Source organism: Rhinolophus hipposideros (assembly GCF_964194185.1).
Source record: "Rhinolophus hipposideros genome assembly, chromosome: X".
Classification (NCBI taxonomy): Eukaryota; Metazoa; Chordata; class Mammalia; order Chiroptera; family Rhinolophidae; genus Rhinolophus; species Rhinolophus hipposideros.
This window is the reverse complement of record NC_138046.1, coordinates 60,914,311-60,939,291: the sequence shown is the minus strand read 5'-3', so window position 1 is coordinate 60,939,291 and position 24,981 is coordinate 60,914,311. Positions and strand designations below refer to the sequence as shown.

At 34.3% G+C, this 24,981-nt stretch overlaps 1 protein-coding gene across 3 annotated transcripts in view; it reads left to right on the top strand.

The window, feature by feature from the left end:
• DIAPH2 (diaphanous related formin 2) overlaps positions 1-24,981 on the top strand; it is an 842,313-nt gene that overhangs the window by 231,987 nt on the left and 585,345 nt on the right. For all 3 annotated transcript variants that reach the window (XM_081043893.1, XM_081043892.1, XM_081043894.1), the window contains exons 11-18: positions 1,174-1,284; positions 6,488-6,606; positions 8,594-8,710; positions 10,994-11,112; positions 14,381-14,445; positions 17,767-17,871; positions 22,803-23,114; positions 24,745-24,859. In XM_081043893.1, coding sequence (XP_080900019.1) covers positions 1,174-1,284; positions 6,488-6,606; positions 8,594-8,710; positions 10,994-11,112; positions 14,381-14,445; positions 17,767-17,871; positions 22,803-23,114; positions 24,745-24,859 — 1,063 coding nt within the window. The remainder of the gene's footprint in view (positions 1-1,173; positions 1,285-6,487; positions 6,607-8,593; positions 8,711-10,993; positions 11,113-14,380; positions 14,446-17,766; positions 17,872-22,802; positions 23,115-24,744; positions 24,860-24,981) is intronic.

Here is a 24,981-nt window from a genome sequence, read left to right as displayed (position 1 = left end):
TTTATTTTTGTGAGTCATGTAAACTTTATTGGTATAAGCAGACAGCAGGCCAGGTAGATGAAGTAGAGCCTGTCTAAACTATTAGCCAATTACCTTAGATTTGAGTGGCATTTTCCAAAGATGCTTTTCACGAATAATGTATGGAACACCTGGCAGTTAGCGTTTGGTTGATTCCCTTTTACCTTGCAATTACCAGAAAATAAGTCCCATTTTATTGTAAGGGCCTTCAATATTAGTAAGAAAAGCGAAACCTGTTTTCCAGTGTCAATATAATTAATGAATCACCTGCACTTGAAAACAATTGGATACCAGAGGGTAAGGAGGTAGTGGCGTGGTAGATGAGGGTAAACGGGGTCTAATATATAGTGATGGAAAGAGAACTGGCTCTGGGTGGTGAACACACAATGTGATATATAGATGATGTATTACTTAATTGTACCTCTGAAATCTATGTAACTTTATTAACCATTATCACCCCAAAAAACTTTAATTAAAAAAAGAAAACAAGTCCTTATATTTACTTTATCATTTATACACATTAGTATTGGTGTCACAATACCTTCTAGTTGATCATAATGCACTTAATTCATTTTGTACATAGTAAACTAATTCATCTTAATCACATATTTTAATATTCTAAATTTTGTGCAAATCCATCCCAATAATATGAGACAGTATATATCAGTGTAATGATTTCTCCAAGTTAGCCTTGTTGCCTTAATATCAGGGTACTTTTGTAACTTTATTTGATTTATTTTAGAAAGGTATTTGTAACCATATAAAATTGAGGTCTGTTGTACTCTGAGGACAGCTGGATATGCAAGATACATTTCATGATCTTTTGAAAGGGCTCTCTATGCACACTTTTGGAACTTGGAGTTTCTCAGAAAGAGTTTAATATTTCTTGATATTGTTTAGCAAAGCGTAACAGTACTTGACCTTTCTTCATGTCTTCATTCAAGTTATTCTGGACTTCAGAAACTTTATTATTAATTTTGTTGTTTATACTGTAAAATCATAATCATCCTTAAACTTGTATAAATATTTGCATTTTTTCTTAATTTTTATAATGTGGATAAAAGCCTTTAGTAAATGGAATAATAATTGCATGCATTAATTAAGTATTTCTTTAATCAAAACTTTTTTAAAACAATGTTTGCTTTCTAATTGCAGGTGGCCTGCATGCAGTTAATAAATGCCCTTGTCACTTCGCCTTATGATCTTGATTTTCGAATACATTTAAGGAATGAATTCCTCCGTTCAGGACTAAAAACAATGTTACCAGTAAGTTGAGTGTACACATTTATTATGCTATTGAACTTCAACAGTTTCTTTCTTTAGATAAAAGTACTTGCAACAGAGTAAATAAATGTGCCTTGCTGTTTTCTGTTGTAAAGCATTAGACATTTTGTAAGCTTTTTTTACATTACAGTAATATCAGTCTTTATATACTACTGATGATTCAGAATTCAGCTGATGTGTCCAGAAGTGGTTGTTGTATTTTGTTTTGTTTTGTTGTGTGTGTGTGTGTGTGTGTGTGTGTGTTCTTGAAGTTAAAAGGAACTTCTTTTCTTTGAATACCGAGAACATAAAAGACTCCTTTTTTAATGTTTCAGTTTTCGTTTAAAATTTTTTGCTTTCCTCTTTGATAACTTAGATTGATTTCATTTGTATTCAGCATAAGTATGCATAGAATTTTGATTAGTGTATTCCAGACACATTACTTTGGTATTCTTGTTACAACGCTGTAGGAACTTTTGTAAAGCAAAACAATTTTATTTTTTGAATGTGAACATTTATTCTAATTATGATACTGTTGGAAAACATTTTTGAAATAACTATAGGCTAATAAATGAGTGCACTTATTCTTTAAATACAAATACAACGACTGTGACTTTATATTTTATTTAGTATATTTAGTGGACGAGGGATTTTGTTTAAGACCATGGTATTGTTAAAGGAGACAAGTAAAATCTCAGTAGTGTCTTCTTTTAAGCTATTTAGTTCACACCTGAGAAACAAGAAGAAGAAGTCAGGGAGAAACAGAAAGGACTGAGGAAAGGAAAACAAAACAAAACCAATGCCAATGAGCATGTATATAAGACCTAGGGTAGTAGAAATAGCAAAATCAAGGAGGTTTCCTGGTGAGTAACTAGTGTGTAGCATGTGTCTATAACTTGTGTTCTGATTGTCTTAACTGAAACTACTTGAAACTTGTCATCATAAAATGTACGATTGGGTCTATTGAAACCCATTTTAATCAGATGTACGATTAGATCTGTTTTAGAAATCTCAATGTCAGCTCCACTTTGAATGGTTCTTGAATCCATGACTTTACAAACTAAGCAATTGCTTGCAGTGAATCAAAGCAGCATTTTAAGTGACCCGTAGAGAGGTTCATTAAGCGGTTAATTTAGGCACATTCGCTAGTGTGTATCACACATTATTTTCGTTTTGTCACAGATCTTTCCTCATGAAAAATCGGTGCCTTAGCTAGCTAGAGAGAATGCTATAGTCTTGATCTAGTTTGCTTTGGAGTTGCCAACTCATTGGTTTTCCATGCTTGGCCCCACCGGGCTAGTACTTTGTTTCTGGGAGAATAATCATGTCGTTGGGCACGTGTTGGCTATAGGGGCTCCATGTTTTCTGCCTTAGGCGTTGTTGCTACTCTTCCAATCTTTCGTTCCCTCTGTCTGTTTATAATTGAACATTCATTTTCTTCCGCATGCTACCAAATGGCTGGTCAAGAAAAGTGTGACTCTCATTTTGATTTGTTTAACTCCTCATCTTTTCAGAAAGAGCATGGACTGTAGTTTTTATGCTTACCTTTTGCACTTTTGTCTGGGTATATTAATTTCTGCTTGCTTCAGTGGTCTCATGGTATCTTACTCATTTGGTTATAGTGACAGCTAAGATTTTGTGTCAGTATTTCTAAGCTGCACTTTCCCCTTGGCCTTATAGCCATATGGTAGGCCTCTCGTGTCACCATATACTTCCTGTGTCACCGTATGTATTCTTAATATACTTTCAGTTACATTTTTCTTTAAGTATCACATCTCTTCTCTATGCCTTGCTTCTCAGATCTCAGTGATTCTGAAGCAAGAGGAAAGTAGAAAGTGTCATGTTTCTGCCTCCTGAAGTTTTGGAATAGAACCTACAAGGATTCTAATTTTTTTTTTTTTTTTTTTAGAGCTTACAAAACAGGATTTTATTTAAATTTGTGGAATTCTAATTTTTTTTAATCTCCCTAAGACAGTGGAGTGAAAGATAGCTAAATATGGCTCCCGTTTTCAACCAAGACGTTGGTCCTGTCCCCCTACATACTGTCAAGATCTTATTGAGGATGAGGAACAGATACTTGGTTTTGGGGGAAAAAATCCTTTCCATGTTTTTCTGATGTAGAAGATGACAGTGGAGTTCAGGCAGATCGTTCCTGAGATTAGAGATTCATTCTTTAATACCATAGATTGCACTGCTGCTGCTGTTTTTCTTGTAGTTTTTGTCATCACAATATGGAGCACAGGTCAGAACGGTCATACTTTAATGTATACTAGATGTACCTAACATGTCAACTATCTTATTAACTCGCTCTTAATTTAATAAATATTTAAATTTAAACCACTAGAATTTAAAGTAACTTTAATTTGTATTACAGTAATTTATATTATGGTAATATTATAGTTTATGTTGTAGTAAATGTTTAATTTATATTAGTTTTTACAGATGCACTGAAACTTAATGTATTCGTAGAAGTGTCTTTAAAATCCTTACCTTTTTCCTATTTGTTGTTATTTTGTACACTGTTGTAACAAGAGCAGCTCCCTAATTTTCTAGGATATAGCATTCAAGGTAGCAAATTAGACATGGTCATGACCAATATTAGTGGGCATATAGATCAAAAATTATTACTGTCTGGAATCATTAAGCAATAGGGAAGAATAGTTTTCAGTATTTCAGTAGCCCCTGGACTATCATCATATTATATTAGAGTAAAATTTTTTTTTCATATAATCATCAGAATCCTCAAGACAAAGACAATTATTTTAATTATATTCTGTAAAAATATATTTTCAAAATTCCCCTCGTCTCTGTGGATAAATTATAGTGTTTAAAGAGAGTTTATACTTCATTTATATGAAAAATTCACATTTCATACATTTGTTTTAGTAATTTGGGATAAATGAGTTATTACATACCAAGCAGTGATTTCTGAAATAGTATTTGCTCTGCAGTTAACTTACATTGATTTCTTGTGAAATCTCCATCTGCCTTTTATTTAGTTAAGATAATTAGGTAAATCAGATATATGAACAAAATAGTAAGAAACTGTCTGTATGTAGCAGGCATTCTTAATCTCTTCTGAGACCGACAAACCCTTCCTTATTCTTTTGAAGACTCAAATTTGATTGACTGATAATTAGTCATGTATTGGTAATAGACTTTGATTTTCTTAGAAGTACACTATATTATAGAGAATAATATATTTTAGAGAATCTAGGTAAAATATTCCATATCTATACAGCACATCTGTTTAAAAAAGAACTAAAACATGTTTATAATATTTCACATAATTAATAATAGTGTAATTACAATATTCTGCGTTTTACAATATCCTACATTTTTCAATATAAAACTTTAGTGATGCATTTTTATTTTATAGGATAGCTATCACATTTGTGGTATATGAAATCTTTAATTCATTAAATGTTTATTTTATCAATAATTAATGGATATATATTTCAAGGTTGGACGTTTGACTGAATGGAAGTTTTATGTATATGTATCTGTGTATATATATGCATATATATTTATTTTAATGGAACATTGTTCATAAACAATATTTGCAAGATACTGCATTTATACACGTCTATTTTTATATTGTGCTACGTATGTTCACATACTACGTTATATAAATGATGTGTTGTCCTAATTAAAAACTAAATTCAACATTTAATTAATTATTTTTACTGAAAATATTGTAATCATGTATATTGATTCCATATTTTATAAACTAATTAAATTATAGTATCGCTGATTAAATTATAGTATTTAACTTGGATTTTTCTGTTTTTCAAATATATTTTAAGGTGTTCAAGTTTTATAGTGAGCATCTAAGAAACAATAGAATGAGACCTAAGAATGCAGAAACGTTCATATTCTGAAATGTGTTATTAAAGGTTATTTTTGCAATGACCATAGAGTTCAGAAATCTCCTGATAATATGAGCCACCAATGTTATATAAGTTTGCATTCCAATAAATTTCTTCATTCCCCTTGAAAGTGGAGAATTAGACCTAAAGCAAGTTATTACTAAAGAGGAACCTAAGTATAAATACATTTATTTGTTATATATTTTATATTGTATAGAAACACATTAAGTACTTTTATATGCTCTGCAGGTAAATTTTCAGTTAATTATTATGTATGGGAATGTTGGAAAAAGAACATCTAGAAATTGCATAAGTTTGTGTTTGGCTTTAGTAATAGCCGATGCATCTCCATTAATAATTGTTCCATTGAATAAAAATAGAAAGAAGAAATGCATCCATCCTATTTTGTTCTGTGGACCTAATTTGAAGTACACCATGCTTGCATTTCTTTTTAGAGTTCAAGCTCAGCTCTGAACATCTTAATCCCACTTTCGGTATCACCCTTGAGCATCCACAGTTGTGATTATCGATTTGGGTTTTGAAAGCTGCAACTTAATGGACACATATTAAAAGACATTCCAGGTGATATATATTAAGCCCAACAATCTCTAGTGTGGCATGCTTCCAAAGATTTTGTTGATACTATTATTTTGAAAATGATCAAAGGTTTGTAATGCATGTGCTTATAATGTATTACAAAATCAAATCTTTGACGCCCAAGTTGGTATTTTGTGATTAGGCTAAGCAAAAATGAAGGGGGTCGGAGATGGCTAGATGTGCAGCCTGATGAAAAGTCCTGATGCCTTTTTGCTTCAAATCACAAAATATCGTTGAAAACAAATTTGTTCATACAACTTTGCATGCCATACTTGGGAATGTTGTACTTGAGTATATCCTAGCATTTGTTCTTCATTAATACAATTAATCTGTATTTCCTTTTTTTTCTTTTTTTTTTGCCAGAGGCATATGTGAATGTTCTAACTGCATGAATTCTTTTCTGGTCTTTGATTAGTGTGTTTAGTCCAAACGACAGCATTCAATTTGAGTTGTTAGCAATTAGTGCCCCCTCCCAGCCGATGTAAAAGTGACTGTTAATTTTTTAATGTGAATAATCGAAATCTGGGGCGTGAAAAGAAAATGCAGTGAATGCGATGATGTTCTTTTATTTTAAAGTAGAAAAACACAGTACATTTACTTTCTTACAGGAGACCAAGAGCCCAGGTCAATATTTGAGATTGCTTCTGTGTATATACATGAGTAATAGTGTGTGGCCTTTATTACCAAAGTATGGTGTTGTCAAACTGTTACTCATCTGTTATTTTATGTTTATCTGTCAGGATCTCAAAGAAAAAGAGAACGATGAGCTTGATATTCAGTTGAAAGTATTTGATGAGAACAAAGAGGATGACTTAACTGAATTATCACATCGTCTCAATGACATTCGAGCAGAAATGGAATATCCTTTGGACAAACTAGAAAAATAATTTTGTATGTTTGGTGAAAAAGGGATTTGTGGGTGATTTTGTGGACCATTATTCGTATTCTTGTCTGCCAGCCCAATTTGTATCCATTTAGTTATATTAGAACCTCGCTATGATGCTGTCCTTGAGACTCACGTGGAGGAACGGGCAGACTGTCCTGATGATGTACACAGACTATATTGAAAAGTACACAGCGGCTTGCGGTATTATTATACGTATAGTCTGCTCAGTGGTCTTGAATAGAAAGGGCCTAAGGGGATATCCCGCACACAGAGATTTTGCGGGTAAAGTTCACTGAGTTCATAGGTGACTACAGGTAATATATTGTACTTTCAGTTTATTAAATGGTACGCAATCATTTAGAGATATAATTCAATTCCAATAAATGTCTTATTCTCAATCCAAATATTTTGGTTCCTTCGCAAAAAACGAAATGTTTAGATGTTGAAACATCTGACTAATGAGGCTGTGTGGTAGAAGCATTTGAATCAAATACAACCAGCATATAATTTTCCTGTGGTAAAGATTTTACACAAAATGATTTGACATCTCGGAGATGGTTGTCATAGCATTGCTGGCCATTTGTTTCACTCCCATTAAAGTTCTTCCTTATGGATTCTGGGGAAATTAGGAAATACTTCAGAACCAAAATGATCTTTGAGCTGGACCTTTTCTCTATGATGTCTTCTTTCCTCTTCCTCCTCTCCCATCAAAAAAGCTGGGAGTAATATCCCCCTCCTTGAATCTCCTAGAGTACTTTATCTCTTATTTATGTACACTTCTATGCCACTATGAGATTGAGGGCAGAAATACTCTATTTTGTCTTTTTCCTCCAATGCTCCTATCAAAGTGTCTTACATATAAGTACTGGATAAATACAGAGGGTGCCAAAAAATGTATACACATTTTGAGAAAGGAAAAAACTGTGTTAAAATTTTAATAGTCAATATACACTGATAACAAAAGGTGAATACAAGTCACGTGTATACATTTTTTGCACCGATGCATTCAACAAATAACAATTTCATAAATATATGGGACAATTTCTCATAATTTCTTATCCATCATTAGTGATTCTAATTTACAATGGTTTCCATAATATTAAATGCTTTTTATGTCAGTTAATAAATATCTTGCTTTTCATAGATTTTTCTTATAATCAAAGTTCACCATAAAGCTTTTTTCAGATCTATTCTGTAGCCATTTAAAGGACCTTATGAGAGTTTAACACAGCACTCTAACATGGGGACTAAGAAGTAATCCATCATACACTTAATTCTACTTTGAAGAAAATGTTGACATTTCAGGTTATTTTTAGGATGTCGGATTACACCTCCTCTTCTACTTTTCCTTTACATTGATTTTTCCAGATGCATTTTTGAAATCTGTTTTCTAGTTTACTAAAAGCATTTAAACTTCTGTTCTTTTTATATCCTAAGGAAAACGTTTCAAGTTTCATTGTCTTTACCCTCCATCTTTTTCCAAATCATGAAGTACAAATGAATGCAAACAATAATAATTTCAGATTTTGTTAAGTATTTCATTTGTATAAAATAAAAACAGTTTTGTGATCTCTTATCAGTCCACAGAATGCTCATTTGTCTTCTGTCTCACGTGCCAGTGAAAGTAGAGGAGTAGCGGCTTTCATCAATAATATAGGTTCTCCCTCTGTTACAACCGCAGGAAGATCAAGAGAAAACCATTTTCATTAATGCCATTGCTGTAGTGAGTAACTGATCATTTAAGGTTTTGATGCTTAAATGGTCTTGGAAATGCTCTTTAAGCCTTTATCTCTCGTTCAAAGATTAAAGTGATTCCATAGATTAAATTTCTTTATGTAAATGTTTGAATACTGGATCATGGAGTTGAAGGTTTAGAAATAGTAATAGAAACAAAATGATACATCGGTGAATGAAACTTTCATCAAGAATCTTTGATATTTTTCCTTTACTTACTTTTCACTGATATGAATGAAGTATACCATCTTCTGTATAATATGTTGAAGGACACAGCTGCTGAAAATTACTTATTATCCATTCTACAACATTTTCTGCTCATCCGAAATGATTATTATATCAGGTAAGAGGCAGTTTGTGTAATTTGAATTAGATATTAAAGGAAAATGAATATTGTAGGGGGGCCTAGACAGTTATACATACATAGAATATAAGAGTTTGATGACTCAAGGTAGTATTTTTTAAACAGTGTTTATTTTTAATTGGGCCAGAAGAATCTTACTTACAAAAATGGGGTACCCCAGTGACAGGACTTTTAATAGCAATGAACCCAACAGATGTTACTGACCGCATGATGAATTTTCTTTGCTAGATTATGGTAGTGCAGGGTCAGTGCTGAAGAGTCTGTGGTAGAACTTTTAAACTCTTTTATCTTTTAATAAGTGAGGTTTTACTGTGATTTCTATTTTATCATATTTGTAATAGATGTGATCTTATCTAAGAAAATAATGGTAATATTTCAGCTTCATGTTCAGTAATGGAATTATTCAAAATACATAATTATAATAACCCATATAGTTAGAAGTATTAGAGTCTAGTCATTGAGAATATATCTGAAAACCAGAAAGTTAGAGAAAGGTTTCTGAGTGACTGAAATTATCCAGAAGTTGGTGACCATGATCTTACACTTACCCGTTCAAGAGACTCTCAGTTGTTCTTCATACTCTAACATGTCCAACATTCTGGCAATCTAGGTTTCCTGATTTGTCACAACTTCCTTGATTAAGGGGAAAAGGAAGGCTACCGTGGGGTCAGGTCCAGTCACAACAAAAATGACAGTTCTAAAGCCACGTCGAAAACTATTATAGCTCAGACCAGTACAGTAACTCATGATGTTACAGGGACACAGAAAAATGTTTAAAATACTAAATTTTATGGTTTTTTTTGTTTTGTTTTGTTTCAAGCAGGAAAGATGATAATGCATCTGAAATAAGTTCTGGCAATTAAAGGGGTATTGTGGCCATGTATGTCCAATTACATGGGGAAATAATTTGGATGAAACCATCCATTTCTCAGTAACTGAATAAATGAGAACTTATAATGTGACACGCTTTTTATCCTGAGAACATCCATGTGAGATAGAAGTGTTACAAGCACTTGTATTCTACTTAGGGATACTTAACGTGTCCTCAAAGAGAACAGTTGGGTTTTCCTGATTTAAACCAAGGAGTCATTGACTAGACTGATTAGAAGACAATATTATTTACCCTGGACCTGATGATGACTGTAAGAGCCTCATAAAATGTAATACAGAGGATGCCAAAAAAATGTACACACTTTTTAAGAATGGAAAATGCTGTATTAAAACTGATGCTCAACATATACCAATAACAAAAGATGAACACAAGTCATATGTATGCATTTTTTGGCACCCCCGGTGGTACTGTTTATTCTTGTTCTGGAGACCGGCCCCATGACAGAAGACATACAAGAGAAATTAGAATCTGTTTGGCTTCATTTGCAAACTTTGGCTAGATATTAGCACACAAATTTTAAGTTTATATCATAATTTGTTTACGGTAGTATTTCTTTCCGATTTTCTGTTGAATTTATTAGCCACTGATAAATACTAAAATTTCCCCAGATATTAATGCAAAAAGTGCTTTTAAAATTTTTTTGTAGTATCCAAGTCGTCATTTCTAAGGCTAGAATTACCTTGATAGGTTAAAGAGTTAGGATGTGTTTTAAAACCTTTAACACTCTGAACAAATTGAGGCTATAGTCATGCTTATTAAGTGTGTATGATTCTATAAAATGGATCTTTTAAAATACATGCATAAATACATCTTTGGAATAGTCTGCAGCATAAGTGGCTCAATCCCGTTTTATAAGCTGTTATAACTAATCTTGAGCAAAAGTATTGGAATCAGTTCAAGACATCGCTTGCCACCTAATGCCAAGATACTCATCCCTTATTGAAATTAAGAACGGGTAGAGGCCTAAAACCATTTCTGTATCCATGGATGTAGGACTAACAGGTCATTTGTTTTCATTCACTTTAGGAACGATAGCTAAGGAAGTAGATAAGGTTGATAAGTGTCTCGGTACCCAAGCATGAATCTCTGCAAACTAGATTATTTAGTCACTAAGTGTTCACAGCTGATTACATCACAATGGGTTTTGCCCTGTAACTTCCAGACTGTCTTTAACCGCAGGTCTTTAACTGCAGGCCTGTTTCTCCTAAGAGAGTGTAATGACTAGAGAGGTTTTTTTTTTTTTTTTTTTTTTTTTTTTTTAAACAGTGCTAGGAAGACACTTAGTTCTTTTATCATACTGAATCACCACTTAAGAAAATTGATTTGTATAGGTAGGAAAGGTATTCAACAATACTTTCTTTCCCTTTCAGGCCACAGTATTACAAAATAATTGAGGAGTGCGTTTCACAGGTAGTGCTGCACTGCAGTGGTATGGACCCAGATTTCAAGTACAGACAAAGATTAGACATTGATTTAACTCATCTGATAGGTACGTAATATAATCAGCCATGTCCTCTGTGTTTTACTCTCTTCTTTATAATGGGCTCTTTTTCAAGGTAGCTCTCATTGACTTTCCTCTATTAATACCCGATAAATCATGGTGTCCATGGGTACTCAATCACGATAATTGTTAATTATGATCATGAGAGTTCTGCCTATGTGATTGAAAATATTAACCTATTTGATAAGTTTCCACACTCTTCAATTCAATTTAAAATTAACGTCCCACACAAAAAAAAACCCCACATTGTATTATTATAGATTAATGCCTTCCTTTTTAGAAACACACTTTGAAATCCTGGTGATTTTTGTAGAAATCATGTGTACAATGGGGTCTAGTGAGTAATTCAGTTATGTTATTAGTGTTGACATTTAAGAAAAGAAATACAGGCTTAATTCAGTAACTGAAGACTTTTTATTTCTATTCATGTAAGTCAATTTATATTTCATAGACCTTAGAGCTAGGTGGGAATTTCAGATGAACGTGTTCACCTCGTGGGATTGCTGAGGGAAGAACCTTGTATCATCCGGTACTGGGAGTTAGCTATAGTTTCAGGAACAGTCTCTGGATCGTGTGAGACATCTCTTATGAAATAAGTTATGCTATCTGACCTTATAGTTAAGCAATTTTATTTATACCTAATCGAAACCACTACTGCTAAGATTCAAGCATGAACTCATTTGTCTTTTAAGGAAGAAAATACCAGCTGTTGAATGCCAATTACGTATTATTCTTTACTCCATAGCACAGAGCAGACTCACAGTAATATCCTTATTATTATTATTTATCACATATTATTCTTTTCTGATTTTAAAACTGCTCCTCACTTATTCTAGGCAATCTAGAGACTTAGGTAAGTGACAGAATAAACCACCAATGTCACTTTTCAGCTCAGTACTGTTTACCACCATTACCCACTTTTTAGCGCAGTTCTCTCTCTCTCTCTCTCTCTCTCTCTCTCTCTCTCTCTCTCTCTCTCTCTCTCTGTGTGTGTGTGTGTGTGTGTGCTAATTTTTCTTGGAGAATTTATATTATGAGACGTTTTCCACGTTAACCTTTAAAATGTGACTTTGAATGTCTGAATAATATTCAATTTTATGGAATACCGTAATCATCTTGACTAGTCCTTCCTTTTTCCATCTAGATTGTTTTCAGGTTTTCACTGTTAGAAGTGAATCTCATATGAACATTCTTTGTATACATGTTTGGTTTTTTCTCATCATCTCCTTAGGATTTATTTCTGTAATTGAGGGTATGAATTTTGAAAGGCCAAATGCTTCTTAGAAAGCGTGCACCAATTTTCCTTGTCTAACAATTAATGTAAATATTCATCTCACTGCATATTTTTCATTGAGCTTGTTAAACTCAGTAGTTTATTTCATATTTTGGTGAGAGAGTTGTAAGGGAATATTTCCAAATATTTGTATTGGCTTATAATCTATTATAGACCATAGTTGGTACACATACTCTAGTGTTGATATTGGCTAGTTCATTCAGTGTTCACAGACATTTGTTTTGTGTACTGTGTGCCTGGTACTTATAATTGTGTAGTGTTCATCAAGAGTGTTGAGGTGGAGAGAGACGGAGGGACAAATGGGAGAGGATAGTCAGAATCTTAGACCCATGTGTCATCTCTGTGATTATGAACAAATCACTTAACTTCTGTAGACTTCAGTTTCCTTTGCCTAAATTCAGATAAGTCAAATATGTTTGTGGTTCTTAATGTTTCATGGTCAGCAGCCTTTTTCAGTAGCTGATGAATGCTGTGGACCTTTCATTAGAATGCACACGCGCGCACATGCACACAAAAATTAGCAGGTGCTTCAATAACTTTTAGGAAATCTGCGGATCTCTATTTTAAGATCCCCTGAACTTAAGGAACATAGAGTCTCTTCTGATTTCACTGTTCTGGAAGCCTTGTATTATTTATAAATCAGATCATATTCCTGCCTAATTTCTGATACATTGTGATTGAAATTAAAGATCATTACCAACAATTGCAAACACAGCAAAGATTTGGTCCCTCTTTGATCTCATCATTTACCGATTTCCTCCTTAGTTGCCTTGCTCTAGCAACACAGTTGTTTAAAATAAAAGAAGAAAATGCTTTATTGAAGTATAGTGGACATGAGATAAACTACCCATCTTTAAAGTGTACAATTTGATAAATTTTGATATTTATGTACTCATACGTTATAATGTCAAGATAATGAACATCTCTCTCACCCCTGAACAGTTTCTGCATTCTCCTTTGTAGTCCCTCCTTCCCATGGCTCCCTGCACCTCTCCCATCCCAAGACAATCACTGATCTGCTTTCTCTTACTATAGTTTCATTTTATAAAATTTTATTTAACTAGAAACGCACAACATAGACTCTTTTTGCCTGGCTTCTTTCATTCGACATAATTATTCTGAGATTCATTTATGTTCTTGTATTACAGGTATCAATAGTTCATTCCTTTTTATAACTGAGTAGTATTCTAATATATGGATAACCCACAATTGCTTTATACATTGACTTGTTGATAAGACATTTGGGTCCTTTCTAATTTTTGGCTATTTATAAATAAAGGTGCTATAACATTCACAAGTTTGGGTATAGAGATATGTTTTTATTTCTTTGGGGTAAATAAATAGGTGTGGAATGGCTAGGTACACAAGAGACTATATGTATAATGATGAGAATATTGTCCAAAGGAGGGTGTTCAGTTGTTTATATTCTGGAGTGCTTGATTATATGGAAGAAGTTTGATGTTCATTTCCTTCTTTACGTAATATATTCTGCCCCTGATCAGAAATGATTTAAGGGAAGGCTTTCTTTAGGAAAACCGAATTAATGAATGTTATTGTCTCTCTCCTTTTAGCCTTATTTTAAGGGTCATTTTGAGTCTTAATAATCTTAAGCATAGATTATTTGGCACCTCTCTACCCTTAATAAACTACAAAACAGTTTGTAAAGATCTGTAATTACAGAAGTTGCAAAATAATTGAATACCTTGAAAACGATGATGATTTCGTCAAATATATGCTTGGATGCTTGGTTTTGTGCCTCAACAGGAGTATCATTGAATTCAGGTAGCATGCAAAAGAAGGGAAATATGGTGGTTTCTGTCTTATGTGTAATACAGGCCAGTTTCCCTTTACTAGCAACTGACATAAAAATGATTGCGTAGTGGAATTACAGGCCGGCAGCCATCTTTTGCCTAGAGATCCAATGCAATAATTTCTAATCATTTTTTTGGTCAATCTTAATAGATTCTTGTGTGAACAAGGCAAAAGTTGAAGAAAGTGAACAAAAAGCAGCGGAATTTTCAAAGAAGGTAAAGCTTATAAAATATTGGCCCTAATTGTTAATAATGTAATCAAAATATGCTACCTTGTTTCTTTATGTGATGTCTTATAAATATTGTTTCAGTTACATAGTAATTTGTGTTTCTGGATTCAAACCTGACCACAGAATACTGATTTCTTTCCTGGTAAGATAAGGTTGCTACTATTGCCTCCTTACTGCCTTCAGTCCATTGTGAAATAAAAACACTAGCTGTATTCTACGAAAGTGATAAATGAAATAAAATTAGTTTGCTGGAAGGATATAGTTAGAAGAAATCAACCAAAGGATATTCCTCCATTGCTTTCTGGCAATACTCACAATAGGCAGCTCCTTGGAGAATTGTGAGATGTTTAGCTAGTTTTTTCAGTTACACTCTGAAGTCAGTGCTATTCATAGCAACAGAATAATGCAGTGTTTTCTCTCTCTGTTTCTCTGTGTCTCTCTTCTTGGACTTTCGTTGGATTTTATAATTATCGTTTTTCACATGAGGCTGCTTCACGAAGATTTGGTGGAATTTGAGGTTCCCCCTATGTAAATGCCGGCTTTATGAATATCTTAATTTTATCAAGACCTCAGATTGTGTTTTCCTTGTTTCATGAAAGCATAGTTACAATTTTATTAGCTTCTACCAAAAGTTGTCTTTTTTAAAATCTAGACCTTGTGAAGTGTTTGTATAGTATTTCTCTCCTGCTGGTGCAGGAGAAGGATTGAAGCACAACTCTAAAAGCTCTCCAGTTTTCAGCCTTCTGACAGCAAGATAAAGTGCTTACATATTGCTGTCTCTTCAAAGTTATGACTTACCTTGGAGATTAGATAATCACTTTTGCTATCACTCTAGAAATTATAGAGTATTACTGAAGTTACTTCAGGGCATCTGAAGAAATGTCTTTGCTCTTTCAGTTACCAGAATAGATTTTTAAGAGCTTGAGCATAAAATGTTTGGGTGAAGCTGTCATTTTTATTGGTGAAAGAAAATGTACGCTCTTTGATTAATAGACCTTTATATTTCTAATGTTCTTGTTTTAAGTAGCACATTTAAAATTCCCTTTGAAAAATCTTAAGACTCTCCTGAATTTTTCGCTGGCACTGTGATTAGACGCCACAAGAAGGGAGCAAATTGTGATGATCTTACCGGGAAAATGTTCTGCAAGCATATGTTATGGGAAAAGGAGTCCTGAAATAATCAAAAAGAAAGTTCAGTTTTGGATGCTTTATTCTCACCACCAGCATGTAGAATGAAAACGTGCGTGGTCTCCCAGTGGTTATCTGTATGCCTTCTCTTATTCTGGATGATTTTATGAGGCAATATAAAGTAGTATAAAAGGGGGGGAGGGGCTAGCATGAGAAGCAGGAGTTGTAAGATCTGAGCTCAGCTTTTCCATTTATTAGCTGTGACTTTAAGTAAGCCACTACTCTCCTTGGGTCTTAATTTCTTTGTCATTAGAAGGAGTGGAGAAGTTTAGTGGATTTGAATCTTCCAGCTCGCGTATCTCAGGCTTCTGTGATTTCTTCCGTGGGTTTACAGATTACGATCATTTTAAATCACAAGCAGAAACACTGTGTGCCTCTCTTCAAATATACTAATAAACAAACTATTTGTAGAGGAAAACTGGATAGTGTGCTTGTGTAGGCACCATGCTTGAGAAGCACACAAGAGAAGCTAAGTTTGGGAGGGAGAGTGGAAGTACAGAATAAGATAAATCTTAACACGAATCCTCGTGAAGTCAAAAGAGCTCCATTTCTCAGTGAACTAGGAAACGAGGTCATTTGCTGACTGTAAAGGATCTGGGGTGGGTTTGAAATTTAAAGAGATTAGAGACGATTTGGAGCAACCTCTGTGGGTCGTTTTCCTGGACTCAACTACAGGTGACTAAAAGAATTAACTGAACAGTATTTCAGGTTTGATCCAAACACTATTATTATCCAATTAGCTCTCACCAGCTCTCATCCCGTCTTTCTTCAGACTTGGATCTGCGTGGCATTTTATAATTTCCAAAGGTCAAATCTATTGTGAGGATCAATATTTATTAGTGAATATTTTTTATTGTTTCACAAACTCTAAAGATAATTCTCGACAGTAAGATATATCAGTCTTAAAAACAGATATAACATCATTGGAATAATGTATAGACTTCTAAAATGAAGTGATATTGACAATAAAGAACAAATGTTCTATAGCTGGACATAAGCAGTATTCACTCTTAAGTATGCAAGCTAGCTTGGGCCTGCTTAGAGCCCTGATTGAGGTTAGGGCTGGACATGATACAGTAAATGGATATTCACCATTTAGATGGTCTCTTTGGCGTAGCACACTGTAATTTCACCTCTCATTTCCCTCTTGTAACATTTCATACAAGTGTTTTGGTTAATCGTGTGAAGGAGAACGCCATTAAAGCATCTATCATTCTACTGTCAGGTTTTGTAGAGTACTACTATTTGGATGGTAGACAATTGAGATTGTAATGGAAAATTCTAATTTGTATTAATGTACATCCATTTGAGCATTCTGAAAAGGGAGTCTCTTTCAAGATTAAACATAGTGAAGGAGTTGAACGGCTTGATGGCTAATTTGTTTTTAGTTTCTTTTTTTAAAATATACATATTTTTTATAAGTTTGCAACAACATGGATGGACCTAGAGAATATTATGCTAAGTGAAATAAGTCAGACTGAGAAAGACAAATACCGTATGATCTCATATGTGGAATGTAAAGAACAGAATAATGAGCGAAAAAACAGAACTAGACTCAGAGATACAGAGAAATAACTAATGGTTGCTAGATGGGCAGGGGTGGGGATAGGGGAGAAGGTGAGGGGATTAGAAAGCACAAATTGGTAGTAACAACATAGTTACAAGTATATGAAATACAGTATGGGGAATATAGTCAACAATGTTGATGGCTAATTTTTAGGTTTCATTTTCTAATTGAATAAAAGTATGGGATGAAACATTTTAAAACATGAATAATTCTAAAACCTAACTCTCAATAACAACAAAAAAAATATCCATTGCATATTAAGAGAGACTTCTTAGTTCACCCTTTTGAAACTATTTTTTCCCCCCAGAAGTGAAAAGCGGTTTGTTTACCTTGGGTGGGGGGCATGTTTCTCCTTTACTACCACCATAAGCAATACCCTACACCCACATGGGTGCTTAATTGTCATGAAAATAATCAAGAGCTCTGATTTTTTTGAATGACCTGGGAATTCAGTGAAGCAAGAAGCACTCTACTTATTTAATACGTAATGTTGTTTAAAGCTTTCTCAAAGCTATATCATTAAATGTACATTTATGATGGTGATCGTTGCAGTTCGATGAAGAATTCACAGCTCGACAGGAAGCTCAAGCTGAGCTTCAGAAAAGAGAAGAAAAAATCAAAGAGCTTGAAACAGAAATCCAGCAACTTCGAACCCAGGTAATGAAACAAGATATGGACTTTGTGTCATGTCACAGTGAGTTCAGTGGTGGAAAATTATCTTGTTAGATGGAAGGAAAAAAATGTGACCGGAAGCAGACTTTTGGCAGTTTCACATTTTCATTGAAATGACTACAGATTTGATTTTCCAGGGCAATAAATCATTTTAATGTTTGGATCAAAATACCAGTTGTGTAAATTGCCCTGAATATTCTTACTGGAATTGTGGGGGGGTAAGAAAAAATGAATACTTTCTCTCCATCTTCTAAGTTTTTCTAGTTGGACTGATAATCAAATTAACAGAGACAGATTAACAGGAGAAAATCAAAATTTAATAAATGCGCTTCGGGAATTCACATAAGCATGAAAATTCCAGAGACAGTGAGGTGACATTGGGTATATGTGACATTTTGGACAAAGGAGAAACGGGTGGGGGGAACGGGTCTGAGATTTCAGAAGTGAGAATGGGAGATTTACAGGTAGTTGAGGAAGGGCTGGGCGCACACACAGGCCAGGAATATTCTTGCTGGGCCACTCAGAGACAAGGACATAGCAGGTGTGTGGCCAACAGGCCCCTGCCTGAAGCCTTCCCATTTACCATACTTAATTCACAATGGGCTAAAGTGAATATTCTAAGATTTCCTTCCTGAAGCAGGTTTGTCTGTCTGAATCTCTTGCACAGTAAAGGGAGTGGTGTCAAAGGTTCTTTCTGAGTCTTGTGTCTTCGTAAACAGCTTAAAATCAATAACCCCAAAAGGCGGCTTCAGGATGGCAAAACTTTGGTTCCCTTCAGAATATATTACACGAAACTGTTTCTGAGATGAAATTTTCGTGATGATTTAAAAAATTAGATGCGTAGTACTTTCTTTCAAAAATAACGTGAAAATGTTTCTTAATTTTAATTATCCCCCAAACGTTTTGAAATGTCTTTAAACCTTTACTACCATAATTTCAAAACCTGTAAGCTTTACATGTACACTTACATCCTCTATGATGAAAAGCTCCCATATCCACTTAAAATCTTCATTATGGTGTGTAAACTTGAGAACTGATTAAGTACTCTCAGCACATTTTGTGTTTTAAAAGAATAGTAAGAAATGTAAGATAACTTCTTAACATGCTCAGGTGTTGGTTGATCGATTAGGTCTGTTTCCATCAGTCTGCTGAGGATGACTTCAAAGTCACCAGAGAACTCCAAATTACCCAATGTGGTGCCCTTTTCCTACCCTTAGCCTGTGCCACTCACCTGTAATATTTGATAATTTCCTTTTACGAAATCTTTCTCTTTTGGTATCGTATGACTTCCCTTTTTATGTCCCTGAGAACTCAGTTTCTCTTTATGTTTTTTTGACCCCCCCCCAAAGGGATGACATTCCCCAATTTTCTGTCCTCTGCTCGTTTCCCTCTATGTGTCCTTGTGCTAATATCCCATTTAGTATTATGAATTCGAATATCACCTTTTAGTAGGTCTCAAGTCTCCTGAGTTTGTCTTATATTTCCAGCTCTTGATCAGCTTCCTTCATGGGAAGGCTCTGCCGAATGTTGACATCTAACCCATTATTTGTGGTCACCTTTATTTCGTCAAACCATCCTGGTCTCCATTCTTATTTGTTTCAATGTTATTACTATGTTTTTTTTCTTTTTTTGATCGGGAAGCTGGAGTTTCTTTGCCTTTTTTCTCTGCCCTACCACCTGGCAAATTAAGCTTTGCCACTGTTTTATGTCAGTTCCTTCTCCCTCGCATAAAAACTTTGAATCACCCAAGATCACCGGCATTACACCGTGCCCGGAATATTGTAATTGTTTCCTGCCTTCTCTCCCTGCCTGTATTCTCTGCCTCCTCAGACACATCCTTATTGTCAGTGGCAAATTAATCTTCCTAAAACACTGCCCTGATGACTGTCACTCTGGGCTTTAATATGTTCGATGGTTGCCTATTGCATTCAGGATTAAATAAAAATCTCCTTACCAGGAATTTGAAGGCCTTCTGTCATGGGCTCCCTTATCTCCCCTTTGCAGCCGAGTCTTCTGACTGCTCTCCTAACTACAGCCTGTGTTGCGGTGAAGTCATGTTTCCTCCCTTCACATTTAGGATTTACTGTCTCCACACTTCCTTCTGCCAGCATTGCCCAGACATTAGTTACAGAGATGCTAATGGGGTTTTCATGAGGAAAGCATTCCATAGTCCAATAAATTTGGTACACTTGAAATTCTCCTCTTGGAAATTCACAATATTCATTAGCATATTAAAGGGTCTGAGATGTCCTACACTGGAGAAACCTGTCTTAACTCTTTTTTCATGCAGCTTTCCCAAAGTCATTGAACCACAGAACTCTTTATCTCAGACCACCTGTTAATATCCCCTGGGAAATAGTGTTTTCATGGAACTTAGTTGAGAAATGCGGACTTACGTTATTCTCTTGTCAGAAATGCCCTCCCTTGCTCATCTGTGCCTGTAAAACATATCCGTTAATGATGAGCTCAGTAACGTAATCTTTGGAAAGTAAGGAGTTTCTGTGAACTTTTGTTTTAAATTAAATTTATTGGGGTGACAAGGGTTAGTAAAATTGCATAGGTTTCAAGTCTGCATTTCTGTAATCCATCATCTGTATATCACATTGTTCTATGAACTTCTGTATCACTTGTGTAGACCACTGATACCATATTTTGTTTGTGTGCCTGCTTTCGTTTCTTCCACTCGAACGTGAACACCTTGAGGACAGTGTCTTTACTTATTTTTTTTCTTCAGAGACTGATGGTACCTTGCACAGGGCCTTACCCACTACTTAGTGAGTTGTTGCTTATTTATTATTAAATTAACTAACCTGTAAAAGTTCAGAGTCACACAGTGCTTTCTAGTGCACCCAAATGGTGTCTAGTATTAAATTATTCATTGCCGTATTCAATTCTCAATACTTGATTGTAGCCTAATTTAATTGTTCCATTCCTAATTGTTCAGGGATGAGATGAAAAGGGCTGGTATGATTTGATTTTTAAATCCTGCTGGCTTTTAATATAAACATTTGAGATTCTTTATTAAATTCATAAAATATGTATTTAACTTGAGTAAAATCCTATTTTAAAGTAGTAGCATTTTTGTGGTTGTACACGTTCCATATCATAAATATGATCTAATAGAGGCAAAATTTGATGTTTACAAACATGTATTACTTTAATTTTGCTGTCTATTAATATGAAAATGGGATACACATTTTACCTTTTAAATTATTCAATAGATCCATTCGTACAAAAAACTTGTAGCGTAAATTACTATCAGGATGGTGCAAAAATAGTTGTGGTTTAAAAGGTTAAAAATAATTGTGGTTTAAAGCACAATTACTTTTGCACCAATATAATATCCCAAACTTTTCAGAAAAATTATTTACGTTTTCCCCAGAATTTCTTTGATCACAATCAACATTGTAAAAATCAGATTGTTTTCTACAATTTGCTCATTAAAAATAAATGTAAAAAATGTTGCATATTTTAATCCTATCTTTAATTCTTCCTAATCTCAGGAGAGGATTGCATTCTACCAGAGGCTTGTTTTTTGTTAAGTGTATGAACACTTTAGTTGTATACATGTAGGTACAGACATAAGCATTCATATGTAAATAAAATATATGGACAATGCATATTGTATAATACGAGAAACATTTTCGTGATTCTATGATTGTTAATTTTTAATCTTGTTAATAGATAATCCTTTAAATTGATTATTCCAAAAAATATGCTTCAGCTTACTTATTTTGTAAAAATATTTCTAAGTTTAGTTAGCACAATTAAGTAGTCCTAGTGGGAAATTCATATTACGAAGATAAAACATGCTCTCCAAATAAAAATAACACTATATCAAAAATTTCATTGGTTTTAAACTTTTCATTCAGTTAATCTAATGTCATATTTTGATTACAGAAGATGTCTGTTTATTGGTAGGAGTTTCCTCGGAATGTGTATAATAAACAACTTCACTTTATTCATTTAGTTTGGAAAGTGAACCATTGTGATCAGTGGTGGTTCAAAGAAAGAGCTACAGATCAATCATCAAAAAAGTAGACAATATGGAATACGGTGTTCTCCTTCATCTGTCGTGTCATGTTAGAGAATGAGTTTGAAGTTACTTTCTGCTAGTAGAAATAAGTTACACTTGCCTCATAATCCAATCTGTGTGAATTCATTCCCCTCATGGCACATGACACCCATGCGTGAGGAGGCAGTCTGTTATAGTGGAAAGAGGACTGCATTGGGTATGGGAAGAACCATATTCAAATATCAATCACATTCCAGATTGTGTTACCTTTGTATAGCCATTTAACCTTTTTTGTAGTTCCAGTTGCCTTTTCTATAAGCAGTGAGGGAATAGTGAGATCAAAGTGTGCCACCTACATTATAGGGCTATAATAACAATGAAAAGAAATAGTAGATGTAAAAACATAAACATTAATGTGCAAATGGTGTTGCTTAGTATTAATTCTTGGTATTAGAAGACAGGTAAGTTACTGGTTCTCTGAGACAGTGTCTTTGTGTAAAGCTAATTGGCCCCAGTGGAATCAAATTTATGACCTTTTATGTGTTAATTATCTCATGTTTAAACCAACTAGTTTAACAGGTCCAATTCTTATATACTTCTTCTTTTCATATATTTACAATGAAAGGTAATTTTTCATTACTTTGGTGGAGAGTTTCACAAAATCTTTGAGGATGCCGACTTTTCTAGCATTAGCGTGTTAGCAGAAGTAGTCAGTGTCCAGCATTTTGAATGCTTATCCAATATCTGTGTGAGTCTTTTTTATGAACTGTTAAGCCTTCCGAGGTTGCTAAGTTAAATAAGTTCATCGAATCTTAAACAAAGCACAAATGTCTCCTGCTAAGTTTTCTTTCCTGCTGTATTGTGGTCTAAGCATTTAAACATTGGGTTATGTCTCTTTCAGGGACCTGGACTCTCAGGTGCGTCAGGAATTCCTCCATTGCCAGGTGCTGGGCCATCCCTACCACCACCCCCACCACCGCCACCTCTACCTGGAGGAGCACCTCCTCCCCCACCTCCCCCTCCGTTACCTGGAATGAGCGGTGGTATACCACCACCACCAGCACCACCACCTTTGTTTGGCGGACCTCCTCCACCACCCCCCCTTGGAGGAGTTCCTCCTCCCCCAGGAGCACCTGTTGTTTTGCCTTATGGAATGAAGCAGAAAAAAATATATAAACCTGAGGTGTCCATGAAGAGAATCAATTGGTCAAAGGTAATAGTACGACTAGAGTGCTGTGGCTTTGTCTAGACACAGTTGATCATTACTGTGTAAATAAATGTATTGCTACGTATAAGTATTATGAGAACATGACTCCTGACTCTGCTTTCTTTTGTGAGGTCACCGTCTTATGTTCATCTTTCAGTCTAGGGCCTAGAGAATTGGAAACTCCACGGATAAATTAAAATTAATGTACAAAGGAAAAGGAAAATCAAAGTGAAAGTAGTGTTAGAGAATAATATATGAAATATATCACCAAATAAAAACTGATTTTGATTCTTTTACCATTGTTAACTTTACGTGCTAGAACATTCGTGAATACAGTTTTTTTATTGAGCCTTTTTATCGTAGTTATTTTTGTTCTTAGAGAAAGGTTTTTTTTTTTCAGTTTTAAACTTTCAGATAGTGTTGGATAAGTGACAGTGTTCAGTAGTGACGTAACCTAATCGTTTTTTGATATGATGTATGAAAGTTTTTTCTTTTGAATGTTATTTTGCTTTAATGTTATCAAATAATATGTCTTGTAAAAGCTTATTATTATTGTAAAAGCTTATTATTAAGATTGAGACAGTTTCCATTCATTAGGAACTAATTTTCTAATGAAAATACAGTTATCCAGACCACCATTTGGGGAAATGACTCATCTAAGAACATACGTACAGTGATACCTGACAGTATCTACACAGTACATTGGTTTGACCAGAATATTGGTTACATCAGTTTTAAAGTTAAGCATCTACTTATGCTTTGGTCATAAAAGTAAATGAAGTGTAAATGGTTTTAGAAGGGACTTTGTGTTTCTTTTTTTTTTAAATTTCCTACAATCCACCTAACTGTAGGATCCAAAATTTCTGTAGGTCCAGTGTGTGTAAATGTAATGATATGTTAATTTAACAATTTAGCATACAGAGTAATGGTACTTACGTGTCACAAAGCATCATGACTTACTACTGGAAAGCACACAGTTCTAATCTTGGGTTTTAGTGTAGTGGCTAAAAGGACAGTTCTCTGGACTTACTCTGCCTGGGTTTAAAATCTCATCTTCACTATTTTCTAGCTTGGGCAGCCACTTAAACTTTCTGGGGCTCAGTTTCCTCATCTTTAACATGGAGATAGTAATATGTCCTGCCTCAAAGGATTAGATTAGATGAGTTAATATATCAAATCACTTAAAACAGTGCAGGGCACGTGGTAGGAGGCATGTGTCAACAATTATTTTGGCTACTCCCTTTAATCCAGTGAGTGAACATGGGGAACTTACATTTCTGAATCTCAGTTTACCCATTTTTAAGAATTCAGGAATAAGTTGAAATCATACAAATTGGGGAGGGATTTACTAAATTATTTTTAAGATTCCTTCCATAGAAAACATTTTTTCAGTTGAAGTTTTTTTTTTTGTTTTAAATTGCAATATGGCCTATTGCTATCATGTACCTTTTCTATATACTGATAAAATTCTGTGACTTTCTCAATGATTATTTACTTAAAAGTATTACTTTGATCCTAAAATTGATATAATAGATAAATAAAGGAACTGTCATTCAACTTCGGTTGAAGTGACTTCTTTGAAAAATTAAATATGCAGTAATATCTTAGAAACTTACCTTTGTTATTTTTGTTTCAGATTGAACCCAAAGAATTATCTGAGAACTGTTTCTGGTTAAAAGTGAAGGAGGACAAGTTTGAAAATGCAGATCTCTTTGCAAAACTGGCACTGAATTTTGCTACCCAGAAAAAAGGTACATTTTATTTTTTAAAATGTCAATTCTTTATTCTGATATATGGAAGTCTGTGCGCTGCTAACATTTCTAGTGATGTATATATGTCATCTTTGTACACTGGACAGAGTCAAACATAACTA